The sequence below is a fragment of the Sparus aurata genome, chromosome 7 (assembly GCF_900880675.1).
Source record: "Sparus aurata chromosome 7, fSpaAur1.1, whole genome shotgun sequence".
Taxonomy (NCBI): Eukaryota; Metazoa; Chordata; class Actinopteri; order Spariformes; family Sparidae; genus Sparus; species Sparus aurata.
Genome location: NC_044193.1, coordinates 1,383,369 through 1,399,474, shown reverse-complemented (window position 1 = coordinate 1,399,474; position 16,106 = coordinate 1,383,369). Strand labels below are relative to the sequence as shown.

General features: G+C 42.2%; 1 protein-coding gene and 1 long non-coding RNA gene across 4 annotated transcripts in view; one reads left to right on the top strand and one right to left on the bottom strand.

Moving 5' to 3' along the window:
- LOC115585004 (uncharacterized) overlaps positions 1-16,106 on the top strand; it is a 26,429-nt gene extending 10,323 nt beyond the window's left edge. The window contains exons 4-7 of one of the 2 annotated variants that reach the window (XR_003984634.1): positions 10,467-10,588; positions 12,895-13,091; positions 14,221-14,419; positions 15,900-16,106. This is a non-coding gene — a long non-coding RNA (uncharacterized LOC115585004). Of the gene's footprint in view, positions 1-10,466; positions 10,589-12,894; positions 13,092-14,220; positions 14,431-15,899 lie in introns of both variants that reach the window. The other variant, XR_003984633.1, reaches the window with a different exon arrangement.
- Positions 9,669-16,106, bottom strand: part of itpr3 (inositol 1,4,5-trisphosphate receptor, type 3) — a 46,283-nt gene continuing 39,845 nt past the window's right edge. For both annotated transcript variants that reach the window (XM_030422921.1, XM_030422922.1), the window contains 11 exons: positions 15,863-16,055; positions 15,661-15,780; positions 14,683-14,858; positions 14,218-14,382; positions 13,945-14,134; positions 12,914-13,012; positions 12,685-12,803; positions 11,874-12,039; positions 11,631-11,791; positions 11,386-11,547; positions 9,669-10,570 (listed from right to left, as the gene is read on the bottom strand). In XM_030422921.1, coding sequence (XP_030278781.1) covers positions 10,454-10,570; positions 11,386-11,547; positions 11,631-11,791; positions 11,874-12,039; positions 12,685-12,803; positions 12,914-13,012; positions 13,945-14,134; positions 14,218-14,382; positions 14,683-14,858; positions 15,661-15,780; positions 15,863-16,055 — 1,668 coding nt within the window. In that variant the 3' untranslated portion in view covers positions 9,669-10,453. The remainder of the gene's footprint in view (positions 10,571-11,385; positions 11,548-11,630; positions 11,792-11,873; positions 12,040-12,684; positions 12,804-12,913; positions 13,013-13,944; positions 14,135-14,217; positions 14,383-14,682; positions 14,859-15,660; positions 15,781-15,862; positions 16,056-16,106) is intronic.

Sequence of the window (16,106 nt, the reverse complement as noted above, 5' to 3'; positions counted from 1 at the left end):
GTTCTGTTGGGTTTCTGTTTCTGCTCCTGTTGGGTTTCTGTTTCTGCTCCTGTTGGGTTTCTGTTTGTGTTCTGTTGGGTTTCTGTTTGTGTTCTGTTGGGTTTCTGTTTGTGTTCTGTTGGGTTTCTGTTTCTGCTCCTGTTGGGTTTCTGTTTCTGCTCCTGTTGGGTTTCTGTTTGTGTTCTGTTGGGTTTCTGTTTCTGCTCCTGTTGGGTTTCTGTGTGTGTTCTGTTGGGTTTCTGTTTCTGCTCCTGTTGGGTTTCTGTTTGTGTTCTGTTGGGTTTCTGTTTCTGCTCCTGTTGGGTTTCTGTTTGTGTTCTGTTGGGTCTCGCTGTGACGCTGGCTGAGCTCTGTGTGACCCGTTGGTGTTTAAAGGTGTTTTATAAATAAAGGTTTACTCACAGACTTACTGCTGAAGCTGCTACACATTTCTCTGTAAGCCCTCCATCCATCCTTCCATCCCCACCAGCTGTCTCGCTCCCCTCCATCCCTCCATCTTTTCATCCCTTCGTACATCAGCTGTCTCGTTCTGTGACGGGAGGATGACAAAGTAAACGATGGAGGACAGAGAGAGATTTAACTTTATGTTAACTGATTTTATCTCTTTATCAGCTCCTCTCTGTTTCACTCTCATCCCTCTTTTAATTTTCAGTTTTTGTTTTACGTTTCTTTCATCTCTCTCTTCCTGCAGCTGTCTCTCTGTGGATTCTCTCTAATCCAGAGTCAAATACTGACACACACACACACACACAGACACACACACACACACACACACACAGGCAGCAGCTCTGTAACAAAGTAGATTTGCTGAACTTATGTGCACATTTGAGCTAATTTACTTGATAGTTCTCCTCTTCTACATCTGACTGGTAAATACTTATTCCACTTCAACTGTCTGACAGCTTTAGTTACTAGTTACTATTACTAGTTACTTTCCACCTTCCAGTCCAGTGAGAAACATTTCAGCACTGCCGGTTCTGCCAACGTTAGACTCTCACATCTGGATCTGAAAGATCAACAGATTGTTGGTTTTTGTGTCCTGAGAAAGTGTCACCTACATTTTCAAACTCTTCTTGAAAAATATTTCAGAAGCATCAGCTTGTCTTTGTCCTCGTGTCTTTTTGCCAGTTCAAACACAGTTCACTAAAATAAAAGAGTCCAGAGTTCAACAACAAACAGCAAAAGACAAAAATTCAGTTTGTTACAAAGTTAAGTTTCCCAAATCTGTCCAGAGTGAAGCCTCTTCACAAACAAATCAAGACAGGATCTCTGAAAAATAGAAACAAACCAACATGTGGTACGAGTCAGCTGATCGTCTCCATCACACAGGAGAAGAGTCTGGAAGTGACGCGGCAGGCTGATGCTAAGCTAGCTGCAGGCTAAAGATAAGCTAGCTGCAGGCTAAAGATAAGCTAGCTGCAGGCTAAAGATAAGCTAGCTGCAGGCTGATGCTAAGCTAGATGCAGGCTAAAGATAAGCTAGTTGCAGGCTGATGCTAAGCTAGATGCAGGCTAAAGATAAGCTAGTTGCAGGCTAAAGATAAGCTAGCTGCAGGCTAAAGATAAGCTAGCTGCAGGCTAAAGATAAGCTAGCTGCAGGCTGATGCTAAGCTAGATGCAGGCTAAAGATAAGCTAGCTGCAGGCTGATGCTAAGCTAGATGCAGGCTAAAGATAAGCTAGCTGCAGGCTGATGCTAAGCTAGATGCAGGTTAAAGATAAGCTAGCTTCAGGCTGATGCTAAGCTAGCTGTGACAGTTTGTCAGGACATAAAACTAATAATCAGCTGATTTTCATTAATCCAGATGTGACACTGGCAGAGCTGTCAGTGCTGAAAAAAGATGAATTCAAAATCAAATCATGAATCAAAAGTTTAATTGATTCTGTGATCTGCTGAATCTTGACACCACCAACTCCTTCATACGTGCAGATTCCTGGAAGACGAGTCTGTTCTGTGAGCAGGATGATTTAATTTTAACACTGATTGTGGAACACAGACGAATGATTGTTGGCGTCTGATTAACCTTTAACTAGATGATCCATTAATGGATTAAAATCCATCGATCTGCAGGTAACCTCAGACACAGCAGAGGAGGCAGCATCACATACGTGAATAAGTAATATAATAATTTATAGGAGGTAGTTTTGATAATTCTTAATAATACAAATAATATGTGCATTACTTTTTAAACATGCACCGCTTTGTGTTGATGCCACGATAACTCCCGGTAAATCCTCCATATATGAGCCGGGAAGCGCACACACACACACACACACACACACACACACACACACACACACACTTGTCATACCACACACACGCACGCACACACACACTCAGTGTGTCTCAGAACAATGGGCTGATGCGATAAACTTATTTTGGTTGAACAACAAAGAGACGCCAAGGGAACCCCGAGCTAGTCCCCAAATCCTTCTGCTGTCACTCAGGATCACACACACACACACACACACACACACACACACACACACGTTGACTTATGTCACTTTCATTTCTTCACCCTGATCAAATCTTAACCACTGACCCACAAACCAGCTTCTGTCCCCGGCTGGACAAACGGACCTTATGACCGAGTCAGAACTTAGAACGAGACCTTCACCTTTGGTTAAAATGCAGTGAGATTAAAACAGTCATAAAAATGAGGCACTCAGACTTAATGTTGCCGATGTTGTAGGATTGATGTTGAGCCGAGTGTTAATCTATCTGGCAGCTGCTTCATACAGACGTTTGGACCTCTGGTTGGTTGGTTGGTTGGTTGATGAGTCTCGGGCCAGAATAATAGACCTCAAGGACTTTTTGTGTGGATCCAGATTTCTGTCTTATCTTATTATAAATTGTGAGAGAGTTGTTTTCAACATTTGTATTAATTTCTCAGGGAATGATGCATTTTATATTGATGAAGATAATCAGGTGTATTCAGGTGGTTGGTGTCTGTGAGTGAGTATAAAGGAGGGCTGTTAGGCCTTGGCGGAGGTATGCGCTCTACTGAGTGACATTCAAGCTGCAGTTGTGCTAAACAACTGAAGTATCTGGAGACTTTAATTAAAACAGAATAAAACAAACGCGATGTCTCCATGCAGCTCGTCTGCAGTGATCACAGTCTGCAGAGTCCTCAGAAAACGATGCTCCTCACATGTGCAGAACTTGCCTTCGAAAAATCATGTTTTTACGTTTTCTTCAGTATCACAATGACCCAGTGATGGATGTCTGTACATATTAATACACTGCAAACAGGAAGTGCTCACAGATAATTCAGCTGTAATCTGTTGGTTGTTTCTCTGTTTTAAATCAAGTCTCAGCTGCTTCAGTTGTTTAGCAGAACACTGCAACTCAGTTTTACTGTGAAGCTCCAGAACTGTTCTGTGGACTACGACTGACTTTATATCATCAGGAGGAGAGGAGGACTTTATATCATCAGGAGGAGAGGAGGACTTTATATCATCAGGAGGAGGAGAGGAGGACTTTATATCATCAGGAGGAGAGGAGGACTTTATATCATCAGGAGGAGGAGAGGAGGACTTTATATCATCAGGAGGAGAGGAGGACTTATATCATCAGGAGGAGAGGAGGACTTTATATCATCAGGAGGGAGAGGAGGACTTTATATCATCAGGAGGAGGAGAGGAGGACTTTATATCCTCAGGAGGAGGAGAGGAGGACTTTATATCCTCAGGAGGAGGAGAGGAGGACTTTATATCATCAGGAGGAGAGGAGGACTTTATATCCTCAGGAGGAGGAGAGGAGGACTTTATATCATCAGGAGGAGGAGAGGAGGACTTTATATCATCAGGAGGAGGAGAGGAGGACTTTATATCATCAGGAGGAGAGGAGGACTTTATATCATCAGGAGGAGGAGAGGAGGACTTTATATCATCAGGAGGAGGAGAGGAGGACTTTATATCATCAGGAGGAGGAGAGGAGGACTTTATATCATCAGGAGGAGGAGAGGAGGACTTTATATCATCAGGAGGAGGAGAGGAGGACTTTATATCATCAGGAGGAGGAGAGGAGGACTTTATATCATCAGGAGGAGAGGAGGAGGACTTTATATCATCAGGAGGAGAGGAGGACTTTATATCATCAGGAGGAGGAGAGGAGGACTTTATATCATCAGGAGGAGGGAGAGGTGGACTTTATATCATCAGGAGGAGGAGAGGAGGACTTTATATCATCAGGAGGAGAGGAGGACTTTATATCATCAGGAGGAGGAGAGGAGGACTTTATATCATCAGGAGGAGGAGAGGAGGACTTTATATCATCAGGAGGAGAGGAGGACTTTATATCATCAGGAGGAGGAGGAGGACTTTATATCATCAGGAGGAGGAGAGGAGGACTTTATATCATCAGGAGGAGGAGAGGAGGACTTTATATCATCAGGAGGAGGAGAGGAGGACTTTATATCATCAGGAGGAGGAGAGGAGGACTTTATATCATCAGGAGGAGGAGGAGGACTTTATATCATCAGGAGGAGGAGAGGAGGACTTTATATCATCAGGAGGAGGAGAGGAGGACTTTATATCATCAGGAGGAGAGGAGGACTTTATATCATCAGGAGGAGGAGAGGAGGACTTTATATCATCAGGAGGAGAGGAGGACTTTATATCATCAGGAGGAGGAGGAGGACTTTATATCATCAGGAGGAGGAGAGGAGGACTTTATATCATCAGGAGGAGGAGAGGAGGACTTTATATCATCAGGGAGGAGAGGAGGACTTTATATCATCAGGAGGAGGAGAGTAGGACTTTATATCATCAGGAGGAGGAGAGGAGGACTTTATATCATCAGGAGGAGGGATGGGAGGACTTTATATCATCAGGAGGAGGAGAGGAGGACTTTATATCATCATGGGAGGAGAGGAGGACTTTATATCACGAGGAGAGGAGGACTTATATCATCAGGAGGAGGAGAGGTGGACTTTATATCATCAGGAGGAGGACTTTATATCATCAGGAGGAGAGGAGGAGGACTTTATATCATCAGGAGGAGAGGAGGACTTTATATCATCAGGAGGAGGAGAGGAGGACTTTATATCATCAGGAGGAGGAGGAGGTGGACTTTATATCATCAGGAGGAGGACTTTATATCATCAGGAGGAGGAGAGGAGGACTTTATATCATCAGGAGGAGAGGAGGACTTTATATCATCAGGAGGAGGAGGAGGACTTTATATCATCAGGAGGAGGAGAGGAGGACTTTATATCATCAGGAGGAGGAGAGGAGGACTTTATATCATCAGGAGGAGGAGAGGAGGACTTTATATCATCAGGAGGAGGAGAGGAGGACTTTATATCATCAGGAGGAGGAGAGGAGGACTTTATATCATCAGGAGGAGGAGAGGAGGACTTTATATCATCAGGAGGAGGAGAGGAGGACTTTATATCATCAGAGGAGGAGAGGAGGACTTTATATCATCAGGAGGAGGAGAGGAGGACTTTATATCATCAGGAGGAGGAGAGGAGGACTTTATATCATCAGGAGGAGGAGAGGAGGACTTTATATCATCAGGAGGAGAGGGACTTTAATCATCAGGAGGAGGAGGACTTTATATCATCAGGAGGAGGAGAGGAGGACTTTATATCATCAGGAGGAGAGGAGGACTTTATATCATCAGGAGGAGGAGAGGAGGACTTTATATCATCAGGAGGAGGAGAGGAGGACTTTATATCATCAGGAGGAGGAGAGGAGGACTTTATATCATCAGGAGGAGAGGAGGACTTATATCATCAGGAGGAGAGGAGGACTTTATATCATCAGGAGGAGGAGAGGAGGACTTTATATCATCAGGAGGAGGAGAGGAGGACTTTATATCATCAGGAGGAGGAGAGGAGGACTTTATATCATCAGGAGGAGAGGAGGACTTTATATCATCAGGAGGAGGAGAGGAGGACTGAATCTTACTTTCATATAAGTACATAAATACATATTCACACATATTGAGCTCTCTCTGGGTCGCTCTGGACAAAAGCAGCTTTGTGTTTGTGTTTCGTTGAAGCTAACTGAGCGAGCAGCTGCTGCAGTCTGTGAAGGCCAACAGCTGGAGCTGCATTCCACTGAGGCTCCACAGCAAAGCCCCAAGATCACACACACACATGCACACGCACACACACACACACACACATGTAGTCCATAGGTACCACAGGGCAGTGTCACCTGTTCTGATGGGAACATGGTTGGAACATGGATGACTCCATATGTCAGACATAATAACATGAGATCACACAGACTGACAGCAGGATGAGCTGAGAACAATAAACACTATTTATAGACCAGTATGCACACACACATGCACACACACACACACCACACACACACACGCACACAAACACACACCACGGGGCTGTGCAGTGATGTGAGATCAGTGGAACAGAGAGTTATGTTGAGTTTTTGTCACTAAGCCGGCTCTCTTTAACCGGACCAGCTCACTTCACCTGGTTCAGAGCTTCAACTTAAAATCTGTTTAAAACTGATTCAGGATCAGATCCTCTGGACACGGTGACTCTCTGCAGTCAGTAGTCAGCTGAGTGTGTTGTTATGCCACCAAACCAAGCTGTACAATTACAGTAGAGTTTTATTTACTGTGAGTGATTATTTTCAATTTAAAGACTTTAAGGGATAATTCAAGTAATCTTTTTTTAAAGAAGCAAGAAGCATTTAAGGAGATTGATCTTTTTCAGCCTTTTTTTGTTTTGTTTAAGGAAACAATGTTTGCTTACTTTTTGGAGAACTTTTTCTGTGAAGAATTTCAGCTTTGTTTTTTGAATTATTTTTTTTTTTTAAATCACATTTTTGTTATCTTCATTTTGACCACGACAGTCTGAAGTTTCAGGCAGAAATTTCATCTGATTCTTTTCTGGAGAAAATAAATTCTGTCGACATGTTGTGTTTTGAGAGAACTATCAAATTGAGAAAATAAATTAATTTAGCTAAATTGTTCAGCCTGTTGTGGTCAAAATGAGAAACACACAAACTAAAAAATTTCGCCAAAACATTTCTACTGGAAATTTTGTTTCTCGGATAAAAATAAACTTTCAATTAAAGTGTTTTTTTTTCCACTTTCTTTCATACAAAAGATAAAGATGAAGGATATTTTCTTAAATTTCCGTCTGAACACTCACACTCATTGTCAAAATGAATATTGCAGAAAACAAAATCTGCCAAACTTTTTTCGCCATTCTAGAAAATAATTTTGACTGAAATTAGAAAAAAAAAACCCAATATATCAAACGAAATATTACAAAAACAACTAAAAAGAAATTTGACAGAATTTTTTTTTCTCATAATTTCATCGAGTCCGAGGTAACAGCTGGAACTGATTTTCAGTTGGAAAGTTTTTAATGATTGTATTTTCTGTTAAATCTTAACTGTCAAATTAAGTTGAAAAATGTCAGTCGAAATGTATTTTTCAAATGTGTTTGAAATAGTAGAATTACTTTTGTCCCAAAGAGAGAAAACTAACAACAATTTCTGTCAACATGTTTGGATTTTTTTCCTTTTTGAGAAAAATATTTTTCTCAACAGTTGAAATTGTTTTATAAGAGACACTTTTTTCAGCTGAATATTTTTTTTTAGCTTCTTGAGCAAAAAAATGTTATTTCAAATTTTGAATGTCTTTGAGAAAAAAACGAGATTACATTTTTTTTGTCGACATGAAAAACATCGACCTTGTTATATAAATCCTTTTTAAGGAAACACACATTCAGTTAACTGTCTTTCAGGAGAAAATCATTTGGACCACAAGAGGCAGAAAATTCCAGTAGATTTTTTTCTCAACATGTTACCAGTTAAAATAGTTTCATACGTAACATTTCTGTTGAAGTTTTTTTTTAAAAAACAAAAACAATTCATTTTTAAAGACTTTTCTTTCTTCCGACTGTGATTCTGACCACAATTTCCAGTTTAAATAGTTTTTTTTGTGAAGCAAGATTTTCAGTAAGGTTCATTTTTGTTTGTATTATTCATTTTAACCAGCTAACTGTGCTGTGAGTGTCAAATTAAACAGTGTTGGGAGTTAAGCTGAAGGATTTTACAGGATCAGGTGATTTAATAGAAGTTTCAACATCCACGACATGAACGCAGCGGCTCGATTCAAACAGATTCACTTAATTATTGTGATACTTCGACTCGTGAAGAAGAGTCTGGAACTGTGAAAGCTCACTCGCTCACTACTTTAAGATACAATCTCAACTTAACTTAACCTCAATTAAGAAAAACAAATCAGCTCCATATTTAAAGATCAGAGACAAACAAACTGCAAATGTAGTCATGAAAACCAAACTGCAAAAGCTCCAGAATCCATTAACAAGTTAAAGAAACAGTTTGTTCATTAAATATTTTATTTCTTTGAAGATGTGTTCTTCATCACACCGTCCTCCTCCTCACTGTGTGTGTGTGTGTGTGTGTGTGTGTGTGTGTGTGTGCTCGTCTGTTCTCATTGAAAAACAAACAAACTTTATTTCCTGTCCACAAACTAAAGCAGTTGTCTCTATAATCCAGTGTCTGTACTGAGCTAGTTACAGTGTTAAAACAAACAGGAGCTGCTCTCGTCTTAAATATCACTATTAAACCAGAATAATAATAATAATATCACAGAAAAACTACCATTTCCCAGATTTACAGTAAAAAGTCACTTCACATTCAAACAGAAAGATACACAGAAATATTCAAATCTGTCATCAGCAGGTCAGTCTCTATTTACATCCTCTGAACACGACTGAAGGGAGTTCACACACACACACACACACACACACATCTATGACACTGAACAGTGACAGCCTGACGACCTCCAACCAGGAAGTCTCTGATCCTTCAGTTCCCTCGACAGGTTTCCAGGATTTTAGCCAAATTGTCGGATTGATTTTTCATGACAGACGAAACATTGAACTGTTAGTTTTGTTCGCGCTGCAGCTGGAGGTTTGAATCCACCTGCTGTAGAGACGACATGTGTCCTGTTAGCATCGCCCTGATTCCCTCCACAACGCCTCAGAGACTAATGAATAACATTCTGTTCATCTCCACAGATGAACCTAAATTAACTGTGTAGCAGTAAGAAGCTAATGCTAGGCTACAAACAGACGACATCACGGTCACATGACTGAAACGTCACCACCACTAAGAGTCTTACTGCACAGTTACTATACAGGTTTTCTATAAACTGATCAATGTACAAGTTGTAAAGTCAGAGTTAGAACAGTGTGTAACTAAAGTGGCCTGTAAAGACGGACTAGTGAGTAGATGAGTCTCCGTGTTCGCTGTGAGGACGTTTAATGTCCCCGACAACCTCTGTAGTCTCATTCAGACACTCGTTAGCAGCTGCTAACTGTTTTTAACACATGAAGAGCTTCAGGATTAAACTGAGGGACATTAATGATGATTTATATGTTCAGCCTGTGGTGACACACAGCTTATTACATATCTAACTGAAACACATCAACAGACTCTGAGACGAGGGACAGGAAGTGCTAACATGCTAACATGCTAACTGTTGGACGGGTTTTAGGACTACACCTCTCTGTAGACATAAGAAGTCGACAGCGATGTTCTGGCTCCTCACTCGACGTTTTCTGGATGTTTTTCTCAGCGTCAGTATTATTTAAACTGTCATTTTGAGCATTTGTACCTAAAAAAAGAGTTAGAATTTTGCAACAAAACTTATGAATATGAAAAGAATTTATACATTTGATTCAAAACCAGGGCAGAGTATTCATCAGTAATCTGTTGAGGGAACTGAGATGATCTCTGACTTTCAGGTTTGATCCAATAAAGAACATAACTGCTGAACTCGAGGCTTAAAGCTGCAATAAGACAGAATCCTGACTCGTCCTGTGATCAGAGGCAGGCTGAGGGTGGAAACAGAGGGTGACCGATTAGAAATCAAGGAGACAGAAAATGGATATTTCTGACAGATAATCATTTGCAGTAGAGATTAAAATCTTTGTCCAAATTTCAACAACCAGTGATGAAATAAGTCCTTTATATCTCCTCTCCACTACATGTGTTGATGTCACATTAAGGTTTCACATTTTAAATGAGTATTTTATCAGTAAGTGATACAGATCATCGGTCGACCCCTCGCTGAAAACAGTCTGTTCAGTTAGTCGGATCAGTCGGACCTCTAATGTGGCGCTCAGACTGTGAAACTGTACATTGTATCTGAATATTGAGTATTTGTGTTTTATCGTTGTTTTAGAAAACACGTACACACACACGTCTTTTGTGCTTAACAGCAAAATATTAAAATAAATCAAAAGCTGAGCTGAGATCAGCGTCCGTCAGCCAGACATTACAAAGTAAAAACAACAAGCTCTCATGTGTTTTAGTGAGAAACATCAGTTTTACATCTTTGTTCTAGTGTTTTAATGTCAGTCCGGCTGCCTGGTTGACACACGTGGATCCTGTAGTGAGCAGTCAGTCGTCACATGTTCTGATCAGCCGGTCCTCTTTATGTCTTGTAGATCTGGTGGTTTCCTCCGGCGGCGCTGGGAGGCAGCGCACCACTTCCTCCCGCCTGGACGTCAACAAAACCCATCCTCTGCCTCCTCTTCCTCTGCTCCGTCATCTACGGGAACACAGGAGGGTCAGTGAGCTCACAGGACATAACTAGCTGTTTTTATGCAGAGCACCAAGCTGCCAATTCGGCCGTCTTTTTTGTGGCTAGGTCCGGTTTCAGACAGAGGGCGGCAAATTGAGGGTCTGTTTCGGGCCGCCAATTTTCCGCCTTGGAGGGAACACTTATTTCCGCCTCGCCTGCTCTCTAAAAACGAGGCGGCAATGTGCCGGCCTCTGCGTGAGGTGGGCGGAGGTGTGGATGACCTGCACTGTTGTGCGACCCACAGCCGGGGGTTTAAAACCAGTAAACAGCTGATCACAGCAGTCAGTCCATCACTTCATCCACAAACGTTAAGATGAGCAACTGGACAGCTGCTGAGATCCAAGAGATGCTAGCGTCTCCTCGGTCTCTGAAGCTGTCTTCGTTGTCCGCTTGTTGTAGCGGCAAGCTGCTAACAGTCGCTACTCAAATTATAAAAGCCCCCCGCTAAAAACCCAGTTCTAAACGCCAATGGGGTGCAATGTAAAGCTCTTATTTTGAAGACAAATTTGTTGTCACCGCTCACAGCCCAACCTCGAGCTTCACGTCACATGTTTACGGCTACCTCAGAGGAATAGGAGGAATATTACGTTTTAGAAAGACCTTGGAGCAAATGTGCTGACTTTTCTATCTAAAAAGGGCTTCTGTCAGCTGTTCAAGCAAAACTGCCAAAGGCACGTTGTCATGTTCTCAAACAGGACGCTGATCTGATAGAGCTGAAAACAGGAAGTCTTTATTTCACACTGTTCAGACAGAAGGAGAGCGCTACAGCTACAGCAGGTTACCTGCTCTTTGAGCTCCGTCAGCTGAGTGGTCAGGGTCGTCACCACCTTCATCGTCGATGCCAGTTTGTCCTGTAACATCCTCATCTCGTTTTGCTCCCCGTCGCCATCGGTTACCACCAGAGACATGGCCTGCATCCGTGGAAACCAGTCCAGGTTGTTGTTCTGAAACAGACAGGACAGGTTAGATCTCGTGTTCAGACGGGCTCTCGGGTTTTAAACGGCCGGCGTCTGTAGAAGCTTCTCACCTTGATCATGTGAGCGACGTAGCTCTCGGGGCCGGTGTAGTCCGTCTTGTTCTTCTCGCGCACCAGGACGATGAAGTACAGGTAGTTCCAGATGTTGTGCTCCAGTTTGATGTGCTCCTCAAACGACACCGTTTTGTTGTCGAACTTGTCTCTCTCCAGACCTGAAACACACAGAGCAGGAGGTCAGGACTCGTCTTCACCTCTGAGTCCTGCTGTCCTGCTGCTCACTTTGTTTCTGCTCACCACAGATGAAGCAGGTGGTCTTCAGAATCTCCTCCTTCTTCTGTTTCTCACTCCTCAGGTCGGCAAACGTGTCGATGATGACGCCGAAGATCAGGTTGAGGACGATGATGATGACGATGAAGTAGAACAACAGATCGTACACCACCCGGGCTGGAAACAGCACCTCCTACACCAACACACACATCCAGAGACTTTAAGGGGAGACACTACAGATGAATAACTAACACACAAAATTATACTGATGTGAGGAAGTAATTCATCATATCATCAAAAAGATAAAACAAAGACATGATGGAGGCAGGACTGTGCACTGGGACAGTTAAATGTCGTTGGAGATTAAAGTAGTCGCCTCGTAGATTTCTAAGAATTATTTCTGTTTTGCTCAGTAAACATCTTCAACTGTAGACGATCTGATGCCACAAAAACATTCAGACGCGTTCATGTTTTAAAGTTTTCTTCACGTTGTGTTTAGTCTCATTCTGTCAACCAAACATCGAGCAAACGTCACGATGGTTTCAGACATATTATCCATTTAGCAGCGTTCAAACGGCTGCTTCTTGTCTGCATTTGTCTCGTGAAACATTTAGTTTAAATTCCAGAAATTCAACCTGCAAGTTTGTAAAATCAAAGCCATCTGTTGATATGAGACCAGGAGACTGACTGATGGAGCTTTTTGTTTCCAGCAGTCAGAAAATACAAAGTAAAGCTCAAAATGCTGCTTGAAGTTTTGAAGTTTTCTGTCACCATGAACTGAGACTGGCGTGTATTATGGGATGGACTCTGCGTGGTTTTAAGTGGAAAGTGTTCTTACGTTCTTGGATGGTTTGCGGAGAACGTCTCCGACTCCTCCTCCGTTTCTCAGTCCGTGGTTCAACACGGTGACGATGCACATCAGCAGAGTGTCGCAGGCTCGCTCCGTGTTCGACTCCTCTGTAACACACACACACACACACGGTCAGTGCTGCAGTATTGACATGAGGTGTAACAATACACGTGACTTCATTGATCTTGTGGATCACAGGCCTCCTGCACTGACTGACCCTCCTGTTCAGCCACAGCGGTGGTCTCGGCGGTGCAGCTGACTCCGTCTGAAGAACACGACTTCAGGAAGTCCTGAGAGGCTTCGTTCTGCTGCGGAGCTGAACAACACAACACACCAGAGTTACTGGACCCAGTTCAACCCGACTGAACACAACCTGCCTGACGGAAACTTCAGCTGTGAGTACAGGTTCAGTTTTCACCTTCAGCACACACAGTTCGAAAAACTGACGCATACATTGGTTTCATGATTGGCTCGTATTTTAACAAATCCACCAGAATGGGAAGAAAAAAAACACCTGGTGTTGCACAGAGGAGGAAAACTGTTTTTAGTTGAAAATGTTTAAAATAATTACATTTCTCCTGCAAAAAACAAACATATCTCTGCTCGACACGCGTGAAAAACAAACATTTCTCCTTAAATATTCCCCACTCAGTTTCACATACAGGGAAGAAAATAACAGTTTCCTTCTCTGAAGAACAACAAAGTGAAAATATAACAACAAAAAATATTTCTCCCATGAAAAACTATTACTTAGCTTGACACATTTTTTTTTTTTTTTTTTTACTTTTTATTTATTTTGCATTTTTCCTCTTTTTTCCACAAACAGAATCAAGTGCACAGTAATGTAGACTCCAACCTGGGAAAAGAACACTATAGTAAAATAAAAAAAATAAAAAAGAAGGAAGTGAAGGGGGGGCACCCCACTCTTGTTGCTCATTTTATCGCTGTCCATTAGGTCTGAGCTTGACACATTTTAATTAAAAACCTCCTAAATATCCTGATTTTTTTTCATTCTTAAAAAAAATAAAATATAAATGTTTTTCACATGAAGAAAAACAAGGAAGTGAATAATTCTGACAAAACACAGGAGAGAAAACATTTCAGATCAGACGTCAGTAGATAACCGCTAACTTCACATTTTTGTATTTACAAAAACAAATAAATAAAACAAGTCCTGCCCTGCAGTTAAGCAGAAATTGGCGATTTATGTAAAACATGAAGCGGTTCAGGTCGGAGCTGTGACGTTACCTGCAGCGATCTGCGCCAGCGGGTCGACCTCCATGATGAAATCCTCCTTCAGGCAGAGGAAGCCCACGATGGAGAAGAGGTAGACGAGGATGAGAGCGAGCAGCGCCGTCAGCAGGATGGAGCGACCGTTACGAGTGACGCTCTTTATCACGTTGAACAGAGTCTCCTCCCGATAGATCAGGTCGAACAGCTGCAGACAGACAGACAGACGGGTCAATACTGAGCAGAACCTGACCGTGACCTGTGTGTGTGTGTGTGTGTGTGTGTGTTTACCAGGATGCTGTAGAAGAGCTCGTGGACGAACAGTCCCAGCGTGGAGGTGAGGACGTACGCCAGGTGGTACAGGAACTCCACATCCATCACCATGGCTTTGTATCCCATAATAAACGTCCCGTTGTTCCCCACGAAGCTCACCACAAACACCACCTTGTTGAGCAGCTGGTGAACAGGAAGCACAGCAGGTTCAGACCAACAGGTGAGGAGCAGGTAAGATCTTTGATAACAGCAGCTGAACAGTCCTCAGTAGATCAGATTAATATCAACAGCGTCAGTAAGAAGCTGCTTCTCTCAGTTCATCCTGTCAAACTAGAATTATAATAAACATGTTGACATTAACTGAGCTGTTGAACTCAAACTGAAGATGTAAAGATAGAAACTGAACTTTGTGATCAGACTGTTCTCATCAGTATGAGCGCCTCACGTGCCCAGGTGGTGGATGGGTAATGTAGTGTTGCTTACGTTGAGCGATCCCAGCAGTATGAGCGTGTTGCCGATGCCCAGGTGGTAGATGGATCTGAGTATCAGAGCGATGGTCAGAGGCTGGAGGCCGTAACGCTGAGAGAACAGACCCAACACGGAGAGCCCGGTCAGGATCCAGAACAGCATCAGCAGCAGGGAGTCGTCGATCGCCCCGACTGAGGAAGAGGAGAGAGAGAGTGTTACTCTGAGCAGTGACAAAGTAATACGTTAGTTTTATATTTCAAAATCTGACATCATGAAATGTAAAACACATTTCTGCTCCGCAAGCACGTCAAGCACTTCAAGCACTTAAACTAAAATCCAAGCACTTTTCAGACCTTGAAAACACAACATTGAAATTCAAGCACTTTCAAGGATTTCAAGCATCCGTACGAACCCTGATCAGAGAAAACATCAGAGAAAACATCAGAGATTACTGCAGCTAATTTTAAATATTAAAATAATATTAAAACAACATTTTATTGACATTAAAATGTAGCAATGAAACGCAAAATGTAACTTTTGTTTTTCAATTTCTTGGACAATTTTCAACCTTAACGCAAAAATCAAATCGCAAATTAGACTTCTGCATTTAAATCATCGTTTAATGATGATTTGATCTGATGTTCGTAAACACATTGGGATTATGCCGTTGTGATATAAGACTTTATATCAGAGATGTTCTTAAAACTTTTTAACTCAAGATATCATGTAAGCAGTGAACATCAAGTCTGTCACATTTCATGTCTTAATATTAAAATTAGAAGAAAAAAGATTCCGCAGTGAAAAAAAAGTTTTTAAAATTTTCCAAGTGTAGAATTTAAAGGAATATATTTATTATTTTAAAGAGCACTAAGAAAAATAGTAACTTTACTGATTCTATTGACCTTCGTGGTCGTTGGAGTCGTGATGTCTGATTAATGAGGTGCACTGATGATTATTGATCAGCAGCAGCAGTTACAGTATTGACTGCAGTACCTTGTCCGGAGTCGTAGGGGTAGAAGAAGGCGATGATGAGGTTGATGAAGACGGCGAGGTTGAAGGAGATGGTTCCCCACAGAGACATCCTCCTGGAGAACCAGTACAACACCGGCATACCTGAGACGAGTACAAACACTCTGTTACAGGACGACAAACACGCTAACGTCAAAATAAAATGTGTGTGTGTGTGAGTCCTCACTCCTCAGCTTCTTCTGCCACTCCATCTCTCCGTGCAGGAAGGACGTCTGTTCAAAGAAGTGTGTGACCTTTGACCCCTGCTCGTCCTGCTCGGTGGTGTTGAACACTCTGATCTTCGACTCCTCCGTCAGAAACTCACAGATGGGATGAACAGGAAACACGATCTGCTCCATGCTGCGGTCATCGCGGACGATCTACACACAAACAGTTTTATTCTCATTAATGAAAACGTCACACTGCTTCGA